The sequence below is a fragment of the Aythya fuligula genome, chromosome 1 (assembly GCF_009819795.1).
Source record: "Aythya fuligula isolate bAytFul2 chromosome 1, bAytFul2.pri, whole genome shotgun sequence".
NCBI lineage: Eukaryota > Metazoa > Chordata > Aves > Anseriformes > Anatidae > Aythya > Aythya fuligula.
In genome coordinates, this window is record NC_045559.1 from 26,518,667 (window position 1) to 26,540,194 (window position 21,528).

Below are 21,528 nucleotides of genomic sequence, written 5' to 3' on the forward strand. Positions count from 1 at the left end.
AAAAAGTAACAATATTTGATTTCCTTCTAAATCACTTTGCTGAAGCTGTAATTTAATGGATGTGACGCTTAAGGTGTAGAACTGTCTCACAGACAAAAAAAAATTAGCACATCAAGAAAAAAGTTTAAGTAATATGAAGATATTCTATCAAATTGATAGATAGGCTTAGAACTGAGCCTGCAGGATGCCGTTCTTTGAAGACAGCAGTCAAGACTATCTATCATAGGACTGAATTAACAGAGAGGAAAACACAACCATAGAGTACTTCACAGTAAAATACTTCTTTATTGGGAATACGCTTAAAATTAGCTTTTTATTTCAGGTAAGAAAAATAGCATTCTGACTTTTAGCCAGTGCTGATCCTGGTCGTACACAGCTTTCTAACAGCTAGAATAGTTAATTGCCCCACTGCTGCCCATTAACAGTTCTCCTAACTGTCCATTCACTGTTTTTTTTTTTTTTTTTTTTTTTTTTACTCTTTAGCTTGCTCTTAAGTATATGTTGAAGAAAATACTGTGACAAGTTTTGTATTTAGATCTTAATGAAGATTGACAGAGTGACTAGACAATGACTCAGGATCTGTTATCAGCTTGCATACAGCTTTTATAAGCTTCTTTTAAACAACAACGTGGTTCAATAGCTGATGTACAAAGACAATTAAGAGGGAAACTCTCCAGGAAGACTGTTGTAGAACAAAGACAACTCTCTATGATACAAGTTAGTACAGTTTCTACTATACAGTTTAGTACTGTAAAGTAGCAGCAATTTCAAGGACTCTATACCCTTTTATAATAAAACATTGAAGAATGGTACATAGGGGTATTGCTATTACACTTCAAACAGTAAACTATTGTGTACTTTTTTTTTTTTTTTTTACTCAGTACAAGTTGAGATTCCTCCTCTTGCTATACTGTGACTTGCAGTGTGAGGTGATTAATTGGATCATATTGTAAACAAAAATATACAACCCTTGTGTAAGCTCTACTGTTTTAGGAGCCCACATAAATACCTACCTTCTAAACCTACCATTTATTTTTTCATCATGAGCATATAATTAGATAGTATCTTTTAGAACAGGTTTCCATCCAATTAAAAATTAAATTTTGAATTCATTGAAGTGAAATACAGCATTTGTAATGATGGCTTTTGCCTGTGCTTTTAAATATCTGACATCCATTTTCAATACCAGATCTATCATACAAGCAAAGTATAAAATGTTATTCTGGGGCTTGTAGTTTCTTCCATATGAAGCTATAAGATACACATATCAAGTGGACTTCCATAGGTAGATGTTTCTTAAATGAAGATGGAAACAATGTATGATAATATTGCAGCAAATTGCAAATACACTGAAAATAGCCAATGGGCCACAAGTTTGCAGCTGTTTTAAACAACCCTTTAAAAATATAGCAAAAAATAGGCCGTGTCAGGAAGCAATTTGATACTCAAATAAATAGAAAATTTGCATTTTAATGTCACATTGAGTTTTAGTACATTTCAATCCAAGAAAAAAATAAACTGACAGACATGGTAATGAGTACAGGATTATATATATTACAATATGCCATGTTATAATACATTTGTGGCTTTATGATAAAAACTCAAGGGCAGATGGAGTTTGAGCTCATTTAAGTAACTGTCAGAATCAAAGCATTAAATGAATTTCTGAAATAAGTACTTTTATTCAATTTCAAAATCTTGAAACAGCATTAGACCTTGGCCTTTTCTTTTTTAAGTTCAGTTAACATGGAGCTAGCTAAATGAGTATGCTGAAAGGTCTAAACAATATAGACAATGCTTTCTCAATTTTACATACAATTACAGGGTAGATGATTTCAACAACAGCACCTATAGCTAACTCCATGTTGACCTTGACCTCGAAATGCACACTACTGATCTCCACAAGGAATCCAGCACATTTTAGAAGTTGTCCACTTCACATGAAAGCAAGAGAAAGGGTTATTATATGCAAAAATATTTTCAAACTGTTCTTAACTTGTAATTGAAAACTAAAGGCATGGTTTCTTCATTATAAAAAACAAATAAAGGTACAACAGAAACTCTAAAGGAAGATACTCAGCTACAATGAAGTTGCAACCCTCTGAAAAGAAAGAAAAAACAAAAAAGATCAAATAGCTAAGCTTTGTGCTCTAACCAAACTACTTACAGTGATTTTCCATGGCAAAAGCCCATGCTGACTGGGTGATCTGACAGTTCCAAATACTTTTTGTAATTTATTTGTATACAAGGACACTAAAATGATCCAGTCATGCAACGTTTGTTTTAAGCATTCTGCATCTCTTTTCCAATCTTATAGCTAAGAATCTTGTTCCAGTCAATCTTGGTGCGGGTAACTGGCAACTGTCGACGTAAGGCCTTGAAAGTAGTGTCTGACATAGTCTGATAATTCTCGCTGATAGCAGTCTGTCAAACACAAAGTCATACAAAACAAAGACACGTGAAGAACAGAACCAGGAAGCTATATAAAAAGTTAAATCATTGAGTAGTCTGTTATCTCTTAAAGAGGCTTAATAAACATATGCTAACTTTGTATCTTATGAAGAAAAGTTGTTAGATCTAGACTGAAACTATGTGAGGAAATTTAGACAGATGCAATAAACCTGGCCCTGGCCCAGGTGTCTCAGCAAACCACAGTGTGTTAATCAGCAACATGAATGAAATGCCAATCTGAGTTAGCTCATACATCATTACTTCCAGACACCAAAATTTTCCACTGTTATTTCTGTGGGATGGTAGAGTGCGTCTCTACTTAAATATACACAGTATAATGCATATGACACTTACTACAGTTTTATTAATGAGCATTTTTTCAAACTGACAGAGCAAGCTGTCTGAAATTTACCTTATGTTCAAGACAACTAACTTGAATAATGCTTACAGTAATAGTTAGCAAAGCTGTGTAACAGAGCAGCCTCTGACCAGAATCTATACAAAAAATTCCACTTAAGGAATGCAGTGAAACAGATCGGAAACACTGATATTTAACCACATTAGGGACTGCAGAAATGCATTTTCTGCTCTCAAAAACCAACTTTGAACATAATGTTATGTAGGTGAGTGCAATCACCAGAACGTTTGGAAACAGAATGCATTTGACAGCAGCATGTAATCTATTTAGATCCATAAGGAACTGCATTATCTTAGTATCAAGCACGCTAATTATAGAATAGTAGCTTTGGCCAAATATATGGTAATCTACATGAGTAAAGATAGTGTGTTTTTCCACCAACGTACCTGATACTCATTTTCTGCAGCCTCTACAATTTTTATAAATTCCTTCGCCGTCTGGGCTTCATTCTAGAGAAAGAAAGTATTTGAATTAGGTCTGATGTACAGCATGATTCCCATAAGACCAATTACATTGTTTTTTTTCCAGTAATTACGAGACGTGCGTAGATTCCACGAGAACACGTGGCCATTTAGTGACTAAAACAAAATTGAACTAAACATTCATCTAAAAGGCATACACTACATTCTTTGTTGCTATGCCTTAATTGTTCTTGGGTGTTGTGCTAGTTCAGGGTAGGAGCTAAAATTATGAGGAAATAAATCAACCAAGTATGCAGCAATATAGGTTTTTTTTTTTTTTTTTTTTTAACGCATGTGTCAGGCTAATAAATTTAGCTGTGATAGGAAATGGTATTAAAAAAATCATAACAGTTCAACTGCAAACAAGCATACAGAATATCATAGAGCTTATTACAATACTTTGATTTAAAATGTTATGGCTTGATAAAAAGACATGAAACAGAACAGTATTTATAAATACGAGAATGCACATGCGTAAGCCTCTAAAAACATGCTAAGTTTTGGTGTTAACAGGATCAATGTTAAATTTCCTGTACAGCTTCAAGAATTAATTACAAACAAAGCCAAGATTTCTTGCTTCTAAATATTCTGGAACAGGCAGAAAGCACTAGACTATATCTATCTATCCATGTTCTGCAAGAACAGAGGCTGGACTACATGGCTGGGGGACAGCTATAGCAGTCTCCACTCTAACTGGTTTAAAGTTTCACTGAAATTGCACTTAGCAGCCATGAAAGTGCTCCTGGACACTCTAGAGAGATGGAGAAGTTAATAGAGGATTACAGATGGGAAGGGTTTTGACTTTTCAGTGAACTGAGACAATGATTTAAAATACTCTGATACGGAAAGGAAGAATTTGTGGTAAAAATGCTTATTTGGCTCAGACAGAAATTAGGAATACGAAAGTAACCAATTATTCATAGCTCCAGCAACAAGAGAACTCTTCAGTTATTTATTTCATTCGTGCCCACTGCGGGTACAAAATTGCATCTCTGCCAAACAATGAAAAGGAGGAGTCAGCAGGGCTCCTTTTAATCTACCATTCTGTCTCTGTGAAATAAAAACCTGTACAGCCTCCACCCTCAAAGCTAAGGTTAAAAAAATTGGTAACCAGCAACACACTTGCTTTTGTTCTATGAGGAAGAAGGAAGGTTATGCAAAAGATCTTTTTCTACTCATTGGTCTTCTGTCACAGAATTAAGTCAATTCCAATAGAAAGTGAAGCAAAAGGAGAAACTGACAGGAGAACTTCTTCTGGATAGTTTCCCCTGAAAAAAATCTTACTTGAATGAAGGAGTAAACAGATCTCTCTGCTTATGGGGTCAAAAGTAATTTTATATTTACAGCTCCAGAAGCGTTATTACTTGGCACCACAGTCCACCATTCTCTATGCTGCTATTGCATCTGAAAAGCCAACAAGCCCTGCTTTATATTAATGAACAATGTTCCTTTTTGAAGAACTAATCTTTTCAGCCCAAATGGTCACTACTAGTCATTAGCATGAAAATACTTCTACAGTTCACTTCTAAAATTTCCCTTTACCAGTTTAACTTCACTGGCTTAAGTTTTCTTAAGGAACACCCCCAACACGAAATCTTACTGCTTACAAATACAACCTCCAGTAGGCAAGAAGAGTATTACTTCAAAAGTAGTAATTCATGCTGCAACAGTACCAAGTCCTAAAGGATACATCTGCTGCTATTCCCACACAGTTTTTATTTTAACTGTCTGCTCCTTGTTACTATGAGTATCCATTTGTCACGAAGTTGAAAAATTTTGTTTTAAACCCAAAATTATGCTTTAAACACAAGTGTTCCTCAAGCTGAAGCATCTCTGAAAGTGCTTTTCATACACAGAAGCAGGGGGCTGATAGCACCAGCTACACATAGGAAGGGGAAGGAAGGGAAAATACTCACTATTGCTTCTCAACTGGCAGCATTTGCTAACTATTTTTAGCATACTGGTCTTCTCCTCGTGAGCAAAGGAGTGCTACAGGTGATCTCCTAGAGACTACTGCTGAAGTCAATTACTATACCTTTACTGAAGTGGGTTATTACAACTTAAACCTTCTTCATATTCAAAAAGTCATTCTAAAGGACACTCTACCTACTGAAGTTTAAATACAACAGAAGTGCAGGAAGACAGCAAGCTAAAACTTTAAAAAGTTGATTGTAAAACTTTACAATCAAAGTTAATTTAGCTTATATAAGCTACATGCAAGCATACACAGGTTTTAGATATTTAAAAAAGTCAAAACATTTAACTACATGCTATGTAAAAGTAGTGCATATTACATAGAAAATATTTATAGATTAGAACATCAATTCTCATTCATGCAGAAGAAACTAGCTCCCAAATTTCTTTTTTTTTTTTTTTAAGCTTGCTTGTGTTGTTAAATTAAAAAGTCACTTGAACATACATACTAAGGTCCCTAAAGTTCACTTACAGACACTGTTAGAGAATCCTGTATGTCTTTATGGCTCACAAGCTGAACATTACCATCTTCATAATAGTGAACCTACAGAAAATTAAACAAAAAACTCATATTAGATGCTACAGAACATAATCATACAGGAAAATCAAGACATTGTAGCATTTATCCCAATAGCTAACTTAACACACTTAAACAAACAAACAAAAAATGTTACAGAACAACACATAAAACAAAATGCTGTAGAATTAAAATATTTTTTCTGAGGGTGGAATTGAAGAAGCTACTCTGAAAACATTTTGGTTTTCATCTGCCTCAGGTGGTACTTCATGCAAAGAAGCTTAGGCCTTGCTTAGCAACACAAAGTAGAAGACTTACTTCTTACGTGATAACCTTTCTAGAAATTCTTGATGTGGTAAAGATATATTTAACATGACTTTTGGCAAGGCTTCAGGGTACAGTGAAGTTCTTTCTTCCTCCTTCATCCAAACCATGTGCTACAGACAACGCAACATTAGGCTTCCCTTTCTTTATCTGTCTGTTTTTGATACTTCCCTCTATCAGATATGGCTCATAACAAAAGCAGGTACACATAGAGACAAAGGAGCTCTTCGGTACAAAGTCTGTCAAGGTTAGGTAGCAAGGCAGAACGAAATCTGTATCTACAGAACAACTTCCTTGCTTATTTTGCAGGAGGAGGAGACTGGTGAAACTTCACTCAAGCTAACTTCAGTACTTTTAAATTCAGGTGGGAAGGAGGGAAGGATCTGAAAACATTCAGCTTCTAATGCAACTATGAGAGATCTTAAAAAAAACAGAAAGCATATATGGAATCACATGCAACAATTGACAATAATTCCTACAGAAGAGTTGTGTAACTGACACCTAAACAAGTATCCTTAAAGATATTTTTACTATTTCGATGAAATGAACATACGTAAAGTAGCTGATGTCATGAGAAATAGAAGCATTTGTCTCTCATCCTATTAGGCAAAATAACATTTTAATTTGCTGATTAAACGTACAAGACAATGATTTCGTATACATTATGAGCATTAGTTTTGCAAGAGACCCTCATTTTTACACAGAGCACATAAAATGAAAACATGACACAGAATAAGACAGCTACATGCAAGCAAAAGAAAGATCTCCTACATGGGAAAACATTATTTCATAAGATTCATCTTATTAGATTTTTTATTGGAAAGCAAGCATTTGACAATAAACAGGTATTATCCTAAGCATAAAATTGACTCCTTTTCAAATCCAGCATTACTGGGTGAAACTTCTGACAGTGTTTTTCAGTCCAGTTCCTCAGAGGTGAGAAGCGCTTACTCAGTGCAAAATCCTGAGACTTTCCAGTGAAACTAGAGAACCCAGAGAAGTATAATCCCCCCTCTTCTCTGTAAGGATACACTGGGCAGGATGCCCAAATTTCCCATGCTCTAAAGCCAACAGCAGCACAAACATCTCTCTCACTGAGTCACATTCTTAGCAAACATTCAGGCCTAAAATTTTAACAGGGATGAAGCATCAAATCTAATTCTGGGATTTGTTACATCGTAAAATATGAGAAGTAACTGTTCTGTACTATACCTCACTGCTGACATCCTTCTAGAATGCTAGGCCTGGGCTCAGAAGACTACAAGAAGGATGATGTTTATGAACAGAACCTCTTGGAAAGGTTAACTAAGGAGGGATGAGAATAACAAATTATCTAACAGATAAAATTAGTAGCCAGTACACTTATCAGTTGTTTTCCATGCAGAGTTGGAGCATGTCAAGTACCACAGGGATTTAAATTTTAGTAGAAGACTCTGCTGTTGCACAACTTTCTTTTAATTATATGTAAGACAAAAATTAAACATTGTAAGAGAATAGGACAGTTAAGACCATCCTATATTATTATTATTTTTAATAAAGTAAGAAAAAAGGGAAGGGATGGTATAAATGACCTTAAGAGTATTACTTAAGACACCTGGAGACTGGTGATGCTGGAATTTTCCCAAATGTATTCAGAAAAGATCTCAGAACCAGGGCAATGTCCATACTGTTGTCATAAAGACTTCCCAAATAACAGAAATTCCAGTGCTCTGAAATTTAACTAATTTACTGTGAGCCTATCCTAGAAGATAGCTTTGCTCCTTAAAATATGTTAAAGCACTCAAAGTGTTTTTGGAGGAGGGAAAGGGAGTGTACTCCTACACACATTGCAGAAATTACACAAAATTTCTAAAAATTTGAAACTGAGTTTCCTCAGTGAAACGAGAGCTTCACAAACAAGCAAAGCAATTAAACTTCTCATCACTTCCTAAAACCACATACTTTATGAATGTGAATAATGTCTTAATTATGTAGGATAGTAATAAAGGACAAAATCAGCTGGTACCCAAATTGAGATGCAGAGTTAACCTAACTCAATTCCCTGTTCACTCTATTTTCTAGGTTACTGGGCTAAGTTTTCTCAGAATTAGGTAAAAACTTGCCTGCTTGTTCTGGAAAATCTCCTAAACGTTTAACCAAAAGTGCATGCTGTAGACAAAATGTCTATTTTGTTGCAAGATAGATTTAAGTGACAGTTTACTTGGATTTTCTCTAAGTCTTAACAAGCCTAAAAGTTTCTTAGGGTGCTTACTATGATCATCTTGATCTGACAACACAGTAACAACTGTCCACATTTTGAACAGCACTCTAGTTGTTACAGAACTTTCCCTGAAGCAGGAAATCAGATTCAGTGCCCTGCTTAGGGAGATCTGAGCACAGGTACTACAACCCAGAACATCCTAAGCTTCAGACTAGAAATACACTCCATCACATCTTCCTGCTGAAATCAAGTCACTGAGCAGCAGGGAAGTGCAAAACTCCTAGGGGCACAGAGCAGGAAAAGGGAACTTGTCTATGTCTCATTAAAAACAAAACAAAAACCCACAGAAAAAACACGACCACAACAACAAGAAAAACCCACCTACGCTGCAAGTCAGACTGCACTAACATTCTAGTCCCTGATCCCAGAACTGTTTCAATAAATTCCTGCAAAGTATGTGTACACATTCCAGGGAACGGATCCAGGAAGTCAAGTCCTCCTGCCTACCACATGACAGTCAGACTTTCTCGTCTCAAGAGTTCTGCATTCCTTCTTGGACAGTATCTTCTTTCTGAATTCCCTAAAGCCAACAGGATGGGTAAATGCTGAATGAAGGAGACCTAAATTCAACATTTTCAGATAATGGAATGATCAAAACCTCTCTAAACAACAGGGTGGATAACATAACAAGGAAAAAAAAAAATATTTCAGAAAGGGCCTACCCTTAAAAAACTTCCCCATGTAACTGGGAATTCAAGTTCCTACCAGATCACTGTACAAGAAATTTAAGTAGGTATATGCCTAGCCAAGGTGAACATGCCTTCTGAAGTCCTCAGAATCATTATATCAAACATATTTTGTACGGATGAGGCAAATATATAATTAAGTGACTACCACTGAACTGAATGGTCATCTCTGCTTTGCTTCCCGGGCTCCCCAGTTCTCTTGGAATATTTAATACACTGGCCTGAGTCTCCCTGATAAGGGGAGACTTTACTGATCAGGACACGATTTGGGATAAGCATACCTGAATTTTCAAGATGCCAGCCACTTGAGTGGTTGAAGGAGTGATTGTAAACTTCCATTCTGACCTCCAGCGGCCATTCCTTTAAAAAAATAAAATAAAACCCAGACATCACCCCACTGGTTAGGAAAAACAAACAAACAAACATACAACTGTTAGCCAAAGAAAAACAGAGAATGAAACACCCAATAGAACTATATATACACAAAATCTTTCAAACCATAAGGATTCAGACCATAACCAGCAAAGAAGAGAACAAAATTATTCTGGAATACTGGAATGCTTATGCTAGGTTTTGGATGTGGACCAAGAACATCCATTAGTAAGGATCATTTCACACCAGGTCTCAGCTTCTATATAAAGGCTCCAGTGTTCTTTTCCTTCTTTATTATTAGGCATATGCACTCAGGATTTTGTTTCCAAGACCTGAACAACTTGCTGGATCAACCGAAGTCACACTTCACATTAGGCTACAAAAGACCTGACTAAAAGGAACATTAAAATAGCAAGACTTTCTGCTACGCTGAGCTATAATCAGGCCTTTCCTTCTACCATTTCTGTTCCAGGACAACCGTTCCCTTCTAGCAGAAGGGAAACATCTGGAAAACAGCATGGGCAGATTGTATAGTTTCACCTGATTTCTTTCCTGTAAATTAGGCACTTTTTGATTTAGTTAGGTTAGTGGGTTAGAAAGTTAATATATCGTAGGTATATTAGGAAGGTACTGCAACTGCATCTTGATTCCTGCTTTGCACTTAAGGAAAAGTTTTGGTACTATAAATTCCAGTTCTACTATCTCTAGGTGTACACCACAGAACAAAACAGTGGGAGAGAAAGACTAGAATTAACAGCTGGTAATGGATCTATATCATCATCTCTTAGATGAACAGCATTAAATCAATTATAAAGCCCTTTGTTATTATTTCAGACAACATCCAGATCACAGATTATCACTGAAAATTCAGACTAAGGCATTCATTAACTTGTAAGGAAACTGAAAGGGTCACATTACTCAGTAACACTAGTTATTGCTGGTAGCTTTAAGACTGATCCATTAGTTGTAAGAAAGATTCCATGCTGAACTATAATTTTAGGTAGAATTTTAGCTTGGCATTGAAACCTGCACATCTGAAAACTAACAAGATCATTTGCTTCTTTGTCACTTAGAAGTCCCTGTAAGACGACCACAATGTTTCTACTCTAGGATATCCTCCTTGGAATAGTATTTTAAGGAGGAAAAGAGTTCCAGTTAAGTAGGATCCTTTTCTAGGAAATGCTTTACCTTACAAATAACATATTATTACTTTATTTATCACTGATGAATTAAGATATTTCATAAAATATGAACAAATCACTGCGCAAACCATTCCACTGATACAGACAAATGATGGAATCAGTATGTATATGTAATATTCACCTTTGGCATTAGAAAACAAAGTTTACTGCACTTCCATTCATTATCCATAGGATTACTAAATAAAATTTCAAGCAGATGCAAAATATCAAAGAAAATGTATTTCTTCATACAACTGCACATACCAGCTATCTTTAGGAGATACTTCCTTAACTGAGTTCTGGTGCTCTGGTATTTATTTTAACTTTAGCTAACTTAACTCCAGCCAATTTCCTGAAACAAGCTTTCCACCCCACACTGTGGAAAACATCTTGACATACCTTACCCAAAGCTTAATGATTCAAGTCCAACAGTAAATTAAAATTGGAGCACTTTCTTAGAGACATGCAAGCTAGGAGTTGTTTTCACAGAGGAACCTAGCCAAGTAGAAGCAACAGTATTAAGGAACACAGATGAGGGCACTGGTGATGGCGTAATAAAGTAGAAGAGTCACAGAGGGAGTTTTACAGAATTCCTGAAATCCCACAAAGGAGATGCAGATGTGCAGTCTGCCATTGTACTTCCTCCAGGGGAAAAGCTTTTCTACATAGTACTGGCAGAAAAGCTTGGTGGGGAAAGATGGAAGATGCTCATGCACTTACTTCTCTGACCCAAGGATAATCATTGTAACGGCAATAGTACAGCTATCCACTACGCTGTATTTTACTGTACCTGTATCCATACAGAAACTTACCAAAAATTTTTTGCTTGGAACTGATGGCTCTCTATGCATGCAATAATGGTTTGCTGTCCATCAATTGTTTTACCATACACCTTAATTAGAAATGAAAGAAGAACAGAGTTAACATTTCGTTTATCTTACTCAAGCCAATTAGCAATCTCTAGTCCTATTATTGTTTCAATAGGGAATAAACTGTAAAATTGCATTCTACAGTCACTTATATCTTATTATATCTTATATATCTTATTATATCTTATATAATAAATCAGTACATGAAACATGAATTGTAAATTACAAAGCAGTAAAAAAAATAAGATTTAAAAATTTGAAGGTCAAGCATCTTAACTTTACGTGTTCCAAACTTTGTTTTTGCAACTGAGAATTTCAAGCACACACGTCACAGCAGTCACTGCTGTACTGCCACAATGGTTTCAGACACCAGTAACTCTGCACCTAAATGGTGATTTCTAAATTACAGATTAGTGAAAAATTAATAAAAAGGTAGGTTTGGGCCTCTGTTTTGCCTCCTTAAAACAGAATAATACTAGAAGTTATCTCAATGAAGGTGCAATCTTCCTTCCTTTACAGAAACTCTGGCACATATTTGACTGAGGAGAAATCCAATTCAACACGTTAATTCACTGACTGAATATTCATTTATTTACTAGATTAGTTTTCCACCAGGTTAATGTAAAGCACAGGACAGCTATTATTAGATCAGTTTACTGAACTTTAAATAGTCATAGGGTTACTAACAGCAAATCAAATGCTACTGCAGTCCAGAGTGAGAGGTTTTATTTTAAGAAAACATCAGAATCCACTGATTCTGGTTGTAAGAATACAGCGTTTTGATACATAGGACAAGTGATTGAGAGAAAACAGTTTGCTTTACTGCCAGTTTTGTCAGTAAACCAATCCAAGACAAGGTCTTATGGATTATTTGTTTGTTTACTTATTTTTAAGTAACCCACCAGGTATCCAAGATTGATGGGGTACTTCTATAGTTATTTACAGAAGGGATAAATGCTTTAAGAAGTTTAACTCTCACCTCTGAGGAATTTTTATTCAAGTCTTCACTATGACTGGACTAAACGATAGTAACCTTCAGTAACTATCCACTGGTAATCCAACAGCTGCTACATTAAACTTCTGAAGCTTCCCCTCATTTCCCTGGATGAACACTTGACAGAACTAATTCTTTAGAGTTGAAATTAACTATATTCCTGGTTTATCAAGAATTAGTTGCAAGTTCTTTTTAAACTTCTATCTAAAGGAGCTATACATTATCTGCTCATAAGTGGAATAAAATGATTTTACGTAATATTTTCATCTACTTGATATTAGGAATTTAAATAAATACATAAAAGTCAAAATAAGATCAGACAAATTAGATTTTAAAATGGCACATTCCTGAAGTCAAAAATCTTGTCTTTGGTGCTGTGACATTAGCATTACTCTTAAATGTAAATTTGATTAACAAGATGAAAAGCATGTCAACTAGCTACGTATCTTCACTATTATAAGGTAATAGAGATTTTAAAATACTGTAACAGTATGCTTGGAATGAACATAATTGTTTGGACAACACCCTCATTAATATGCTTAAGCTTTTGATTAGCCCTGATGAGGTCATGCAGCTGGACTAAATGATCTTTGAAAGTCCCTTCTGGCTGAACTATTCCATTTTGTTTTCTTTTTCGTAGGACACGGTAACGGGTGACAACGCTAATGAGGGCAATATTTCACAGCATTTCTTTTTTAGTCTGTGCTATGCTAATAGTACGTGGTTATATAATGTAGTACTTACTGTGCATACACCATTTGGATAGTGTTCTTTCACGTATGCTTTCATTGCTGTCTCAACTGAATTTCTCCAGGATTCTATGGCATTTTCAACTTCATGGGGCCTAGGATCAGTAGCCTCCTTTCTTAAGTGATCAAATTTAAAAGAAATCTTGTTCTTGGGATCCAAAAATTTTCCATTTCCCAAATCACCATGTTCTGTTATCAAAACCTGTGTTAGAAATTTTTAGTCAGTAGTATCTGGTATGGAATAAAGAAAAAAAAAAACACCATACCAAATCAAATTACATTGTACTGTTAACTGGAGATTATAAAAAGATTCCGATTTTAAACAAAACATGTGCATAGCAAGAGAAGATGCCAACATGACACATTGACAGAGTAAAAATCCAGAATCCTACCCTCCTCTTGCAACAAATCATGCAATATAGAAATTCTTCTCTATTGTTTATAATGTCTTCAAGTACTAAAGGTAGAGCAAATCGTTTCTACAGCTCCAAAAAAGGCCTGAATGAAATCAGGACAATGATGCAGAATGAAATTGAAAACTCTTTAGGTATGCTATTTGATTAACTTACTAAGCTGGTACTATTGGTAGATCTTAACACCTATATTTCATCAGGGAAGATGAATTCCTTTTAAATTTCTTGCCAAGATATGTTCCAATATCAGAATATCTTCAAAAATGTAACAAACACTGCGAGTATCATCATATTCGTACCTGTTCATCGTAACCGTCAATTTTTACTGGAGTAAACTGGTCCAAGTTGTACTGTGCAAATGCACTGCAAGAGAAGAAACACCAAAAGAACTGCATCAAGCACAATCTTTTTTCCTTAGTAAATGTAGAAGACTTAGATAACAGCTAATAATACAACAAATATTATATTAATGGCTCATTATTTAGCTTTAGAATCACCTCAATTCACTCAGTACTGATATTGCAATTCCAACCATTACATGATGATTCATGTTCAAAAGTAACCTCACAGAGACATACGCATAAGCTTTACGGTAACCTCTAGATAGTGGAAATACAGATAAAATCTGAATTCCACACAGTTCCTACCTAGTAAGCCAGACAGCTCCATTCTTACAGATAAACTTACTTTTGGCACAAAATACAATAGGTGTAATGTTTTCATGTAGGAAGTAGGGACTAAGGAAACAAACTTTCAAGTGTCCAATGACTATAGCATCTATCAAGAAACAAAAAATGAAATCCCAAAAGGCAGAGAAGAGTTCCAAAATCCAGGCCTCCCATTTCCAAAACACTTCTAACTATTAGGACACAATACTGATCTCTCTTCTGCCAAATATTTTATCTTAATCAAAGATGCACGATGCACATAATAGGGTTTGACTTGCCAAGCACACACTTACTGAACTTGCTTTTATGCAAACGAGTATGTGACATCTGGTACTTACTGGGCTGCTCCTTCCCTGAGAAGATTGTCATTATTAAGCAGCAACCGAACATCTGAGAAGAGATGTTTATAACACAGAGGCACGGTTAACTCAGATAGGTATTTCAGTCACCTAACAAGTGTCACCAGACTATTCACAACAATTAAAACCCAAACCACCATGTAGCTATACAAACAACTAGGTAAGATACGCATTGCTTCATATTTTGTAATTTTGACTGAACTAAATGAGGAAAGCACCACAGAAATGGATTCCTTCCAATGCAATCTGGTAAGAAGATACAAGCTAAACTCTACAGGTTTGGGGACAGCTCTAGGAATCCACCAAAATAATTTTTAGAGAAATTTTGCATGAGAACAGCACTAGATTCAAGTAAGGATTCAAGTTAAGTTCACTTTTAAGAGATGAAGTGTAAAAACCCTCCCATAGCACTGGTGGTAGAAGTTACTGCAGTTGGATGACACTAACATGGTCTGTGCTGTACTTGATGTTTCTTTTAACCCTGCTATTTTTGTTCTTGCTCTCTAACAATGCTTAGTAGTCAGAGCACAGTATACCACGATACCATTTCTACCATCAGACAAGAAACATGTGACGGAAGTCACTGCTCTCCTCAGAATTACTTAATTTACTGCATAGTAAAGGTGATTTCATGTTTTTGACTTATTTATTATTTACTAGGCACTGCTTTTAAAACAGTTACCTTACAGTTCAATGCAAGTACACATAATAGGTAAAAGTACCAGGAAAGAAATATCCTAGCAACTTAAACCCAAATTTAAAATGCTCATCTTGCTGAGACCAGAGTTAAAGATATAACTGATCATTAGCCTCACTATAACACTTTGACCTCTTCTAAAGAATTCTAAAGAAATCCTATAAGATTAAAAAAATCTGGGATATGTTTGAAGCATTTTTCTAAATAGATAAAATCAATTTGGAGAAATTATGTTTAAATCTCTCTCTTTTCAAGGAGTCAGTCTGAATTGCACGTAAATTTGATTTTTACAACATTACAACAATTAAGTCTTAAGCCTGGACATCTATGATCAAATGTTTTGTTATGAGCCATCCAAATTGCAACTGCATTATTAAGCAGGTAGCTGCAACTAGGTGCTAGCTTAATAACAGTCTTAGCAGCACTGCTATAAGAAATTGCATTAACTTGCAGAGTGCTGTGCTAATGAGCTGCTCACCAGCAGTTCATTTCACAAATGCGCTACAAACTAAGTTTGGGGAATCATCTAGCCACAGTTTAATTGAAGAACACAGTAATTCTAAACACATTACCTTCTTGTAAGAGATTTAAGCTCCAGCCTGCCACTCACTTAAAGTTCAACTTACTGAACGCACTTCCCTATGTAAGTAGCAGAGCTATATGCAGGTTACAGCTAAAATTTATGCCTTATGGTTTTGTACACCCATGTATCTTGGTGCAAGACAAACAGTAACTTCTAAAGAAAATAACATCTTAGGTAAAGTCTAGGAAAGAATAGCAGAGAGAAACTAATTTCAAGTCTCATTACAGCTTATCTACATAACACTGAATATATGAAGGGCTACTGCTTAAAGTGGCAGTTGTGAAAAGAATATTAATCCCCTCCAAACATTTTTAACCCTTAAATATTGGCACCCTACAATTTAGTGGTAAGTATTTATAATGATACTCATTCTTTTAAAGAGGACCACTTTAATTTCAGTTAATTTCTGTTGAAAAACATAATTATAAAGGGCTGAAAAATTTACACTTCTAAATGAAAGCATCAGCAACTGTTAAGTCGTCACTGCTTAAAAACAGAATGAAGGCTGTTCTCATATCACAAAGAGAAGCGGTACTTTCCCACTTTTGCCTTTCAACTCCATGCTGCCTTGGGAGTGCAAAGCTTATTCTGCCAAGCTACAGAACTATGACTGCAAAGCTCTTACAGCAAGTGAGCTGCTAAATAAGCTAGGTAGAATTCAGTAGAGTAATCAGGAATACAGTTTTGGGTCTAGATACCTTAAATGAAAGTAGAGAGATACTCACCATTGAACACTTCATTGAATTCCCCAGGGGGTGCATGAATTATGAATTTTGCTGCTATACGCACCTAAAACAAACAAAATATTTCTGTGGTTATATATACTTGCATTTATTCCTATTCACACCAATCACACATTGTACGGGCTTTAGTGTCCAGACATGCAATTGCACAATTCCTACTGTTTCACGTGCTTATTCACATTGAGCTACTGTCCTTGTTAGAAGCACAGAATCTGAAGTTCCACTTCTTCAAAAAAGGACAGAGAAGGCTGTCAGTAATGGAAGCAGAAACTAGTCACTTGTTCTGTATTACTGGCAAAAAGAAACTAATAGCATGACAAAGAGGATTGGTAACACTGACATTTCAACTTTCAGTCCTTGGCTGCCTGGGAATCAACACGCACACTATGAGAGCCGAGAACCAGGGACGAAGAAATGGCACAATCACAGAATGGTTGGGGTTGGAAGGGATCTCCAGAGATCTAGTCCAACCCCCCTGCTCAAGCACTGTCACCTAGAGCATGCTACACAGGATCGCATCTCCAAAGAGTCTCCTCTTATTATACTACATATCCTATGCTTCTAAGCTTTCCAAAAGGTCCACAGCTAGGCAGCAATACAGAGACAAAAGCTTAAAAACACTTCTGTGGACACTGAAGCATGTAATTTCACTTAAAAAAATAAAATCTACTTTAATGCAGATCCTCAAAGAACTGTCTTCAGCCATAACTTTTTGCACAGGATAAGCTGGCACTGCCACTGGAAGTATATGCACCTGCCCTGGCCTTCTCCCTGCCCATGCATCCACAAACACACAACTGCACAGAGAGCAAAATTAGCAAGGTCATTTTTCTCCTTTTTCAGATCAGTTCCCTGAACTGGCTCGTTGCACAGCTCCAGACACACGTGCTTGCAAAAGGAACACGAAGACAATTTACTTACTGTGCATCAACCTTAAAACGTTTCCACTACCACCTTACTTACAGCACATCCCCCTGCAGACTTCTTCCCATTCATTCTTGTTTTCCCCTTTAGTTGTTAGGAACACTCAAAACACACACACAAACTCTGGTTTCACAGCTTGACCTGAGAAAGGTTTCTAATCTTCACAATTCACAGTTCTCCAAGTTAAGGAGACATCCAAGGCACTCTATTACCTTTGATATGATGTTGCTATTCAAATCTAGCGATATGCCTGAACTTTTATTTCCCATTTCCAATGTCCCCATTCTGTTTCTGTGGGATAAACAGCTTCTGCACTGTTTGGGCTTCCCGTCTGAAATTAAGATGTTTGTGAGGGACACGCTTTATTTGCAACTACCTAAAAATAACCACAGAATGCTTCACTTTTAGCCATTTGTGTGTATTCGAAACTGTAAAAGAACTGTCTGCGTTCGGACCAGGCTCTTGACAGGGCCAGATTTCAGGCAGAGGTCCCCAGGAGAGATGGTTCAAGCTCTGAGGGCCCTGCGAGCACTTTGCTGCCTCTGTAGGGGAGCTCAGACCTCAGGGACTGCCCCAGGCACCTCGCTGCTTGTCCGAGACCAGCAGCGCTCACCGCTAATGGCAAGGGAAGGGCTGGCAGGTCCCGGCTTTGGCTTTCTACACCGAATGCTACGTTTTGGACTGCTGACAGCCTCTACCTGCTGCTTCAAATACCCACATCACAACCCTCTGCAAGTAACCTCCGGTTTGCATTACTGAGATACATGCCACAGGGCTTACTCTTTCCTGCAAAGAGACACAGAGGAGGTAGGAGGGCCTTGTTTTATGGCAGCTTATTAAAGCCCTTGCCCAGATAAGCCCAATCGTCTCACCTCATTTTCAGCTGTTTTTTAGTAATGCAGAATTGATCTTGCTTTTTTCTTTTTCCACCAAAGAACTATTTTTTTTCCTCACTACTCAGATCAGCTGTAGTATGAGTAATATTCAGGCAAAAGAATTCAGTAGTAACAGATGCTTCCACAGGACAGACTAAGCAAAATACTGCTTTTAATGAAGATTTTACTAGCAAATTACATTCCCCAACAAGATCTTCTCAGTGCAATAAACCATCACACGTATCACTTTTTAAGGGACAGATAACCACAAGCACGCAAATCTGCAATAAACATCTCATCATGAAGTGTGAAGCAGACTCATGCTGGCAGAAGTGAGGAAACCAAGATGCCTTCAGAAGCTGCATGTGTCAGCTAGATGCTGTGTTTTGCTAGCCTGCCTTCCTGTAAGTCCATATAAACTAATCCACTTTTTTCAGCAGGTACATCAAATTAACTTATCTGTTGAGATCAGTAGCTGAAAAAGCTTTGTTTCCCCAGATCATACATGCAAGAAGCCCATATCAAAGAAATAAATCCAGTATTAAATCCAACTTAATGCACGAAAACTGACAACCAGCTACAGCCTCTCCATAGCCATTGAGCTGCCAGAAGTGTGTGCTCTGAAGGAGGATGGATCCTCTTGCTCCAAAACCAGACAAATACGAAAGCAGAAATGAATGTGCTTTCATGAGCCTTACGAGCTGAAGATCCCCCCCCCTCCTCCCTTTAGCAACTAAAAGCTAGTGGCCCAGCTATCACTTCAGGAAGCGCAAGTAAAAACACAGGGGCAGGACATGTAAAGTGACGTGGTTTGAGGCCAAAATTAAAAAAAAATATGCAGATACAGCAAAAACCACTTTGTAACATACAAAGATGAGTCAAAAAAGCCAACTGCAACACAGTTCATACAAAGTTATTTTTTCTGAGAACTGTTTAGAGAAGACACTTGTGGGAGATGCTTAGCAGTTGGATCTGATGCTGGTTATTCAGCACACCGAGGCTTTTGGAAACTGCTCAGAACTGATTCAATCAAGCCAAAACAGAAGCAACACTGCATCGTAAGAGTCTAAATGCCAAAACCTTCTCATTTGAGAGAAATGCACATTCACACACAGTGCAAACACTTCATATGTATCCAAGTACCAAAAAAATGTTACAACTGAGTATCCCTTTAAAAACCCAAAAAGCCTGAAGTGAGAAAATCCCTTAAGTTTCTCAATTTATTACTCTAGTTTCTTCCCAAACTTCATCTAACACTTTAAGACAACGCTGTAGTTTCCAAGATCAGATTTACAGCCACTGTTTTCAGTTACAAGTCTTCAGCTTTCAAGGAACTGCAAACTGCTGAGTTAACTAACCCAGAACTTCTAACGATCAGGGGTCACTGCATACAGGTCTTGCAAACAGCTTTTTAACACACGCCTTTGCATGGCATTGCATATTTACTATATTTAATGAATTGAAGGCACAAAACCAATCTATACACATTTTCCTGAAAGCTTCTGTGGCTTCCTGCAGTTTTGAGGATGAATTTGGACAAGTCATACACGTGGTACAAGGAAGATCCTCTGAAACCCACAAGAAATAACCAGAACCATCACTTCTTGGAGCACTGAGAAGGGCAGCATTCCCTGCTGCAGGTGAAATTTCACATCAAGGAGTTAAGTGAAGGAGAAAAAGACAGGTTTGTTGTATGCACTGAGCATGGGTATCAGGCAAACTTTCTCCTGCAGAGATTACAGCAATTGCTCTATCAATGAATGCCTGCACTCAGCTCCCATGGTACTTGCAGTTTTTCAGTTTGCACGAGCACAGAGGCAGCAATTTACAGAATGCTGTCCTGTTTTCATCCTTTCGCCTTTATTTCACGACATAATCTCTCTCAAGGCATGCCATCAACCAGATACACGGACAAATCCTCCTCCTCCACCTCTTCCCAGACCGAGGAGCGCTGAAGTGTCTTTTATTTTACAGAAGTCCTGCACAGCGACTTCAAATGCCCCCAAACCGCTCTTCCTGTTTCTGGCACATCGGAAGCTGACACTGGCTGAAAAGCCCGACCTTCTGTGCTGAACGTGCCTATATATGGCCATGAATATGTGCTCGGCCCGCGGGGCCCTCAGTGCCACGCTACAGTGTCAGCTCCGCTTCAGGCATCGGCCAGGGTGCACCTAACAATAAGAGAGGTGTTAAAATATAAGTTAGCTCTTCCTTTCCCCCCCCTTTCTCTTTTTCTCCTCTTTTCCCCTTTTTAAGTTAACCGAATTACAGCTGTACTTGCAGGCACCCTGACAGCTCCCGCAGTTACCGGGCTGCAGGAGGAAGAAGGAGCTGGTAAGCAAGATGCTGTGAAACCACAGGCTTTGCCCCTGCTCTTTCCTACCCTTCACTTATTTCATGTTCAGCCATGAGCTCACTGCAGCAGCGAGACCCACCCTTCCTCCACGCTCACCCCAGGTCAAAGTTTACTGCTCCAGAGCAATAAAAACAGAACAGTGATGTACACATTGAAAGCTCTTTTAACCTATGAATTGCACACAGATCTTAAAAAACAGACAAAAAATGGTGCGGGAAGAGAAAGCCTTCCAATCCACTTCCACTCTACACAGCCACAGCAGCTTTGTTGCTCATCACAGGAAAAGACAGAGCTTCCTCCAGCAGTCACCTTCACCAGCAACTATTGGAAGCGTGGTAGGACTGAGGCATCATGCACAATGCGTTTTATGTTCTGCACTCCTGAGAGAAGCCTCACTTCCCTGTAAGCCAAAACAAACCTCATACTCACAGGTCAAGCTATGTTTGCCAAAAAAGTAGATGAGATCACATTTAGTAGAAGGGAGCTCTGTGGCCCTGCTCTAGAATTAAAGAGTCTGACGTTTGGTGTGATTCCTTCTGCCACTGCTCTCGTTGCTGGTTCAGGAGGCCTTTCTGCAGCCAGCCAAGCTTAGTCCTGACCCACTGACCTCTATGTACAGGCAGCTAGAGAGAGGGGCTTCTCCCAGCTGGACCA

General features: G+C 37.5%; 1 protein-coding gene across 1 annotated transcript in view; it reads right to left on the bottom strand.

Annotated features, from left to right (window-relative positions):
- Nucleotides 1-262: 262 nt before the first annotated feature.
- The window catches only part of CAPZA2 (capping actin protein of muscle Z-line subunit alpha 2), a 30,607-nt gene continuing 9,341 nt past the window's right edge, over nucleotides 263-21,528 (bottom strand). The window contains exons 2-10 of the mRNA XM_032189838.1: nucleotides 16,702-16,765; nucleotides 14,676-14,727; nucleotides 13,969-14,032; nucleotides 13,252-13,458; nucleotides 11,457-11,536; nucleotides 9,373-9,451; nucleotides 5,777-5,848; nucleotides 3,256-3,318; nucleotides 263-2,424 (exon numbers count right to left, since the gene is read on the bottom strand). Of these exons, the coding sequence (XP_032045729.1) occupies nucleotides 2,284-2,424; nucleotides 3,256-3,318; nucleotides 5,777-5,848; nucleotides 9,373-9,451; nucleotides 11,457-11,536; nucleotides 13,252-13,458; nucleotides 13,969-14,032; nucleotides 14,676-14,727; nucleotides 16,702-16,765 (822 nt within the window). The 3' untranslated portion in view covers nucleotides 263-2,283. The remainder of the gene's footprint in view (nucleotides 2,425-3,255; nucleotides 3,319-5,776; nucleotides 5,849-9,372; nucleotides 9,452-11,456; nucleotides 11,537-13,251; nucleotides 13,459-13,968; nucleotides 14,033-14,675; nucleotides 14,728-16,701; nucleotides 16,766-21,528) is intronic.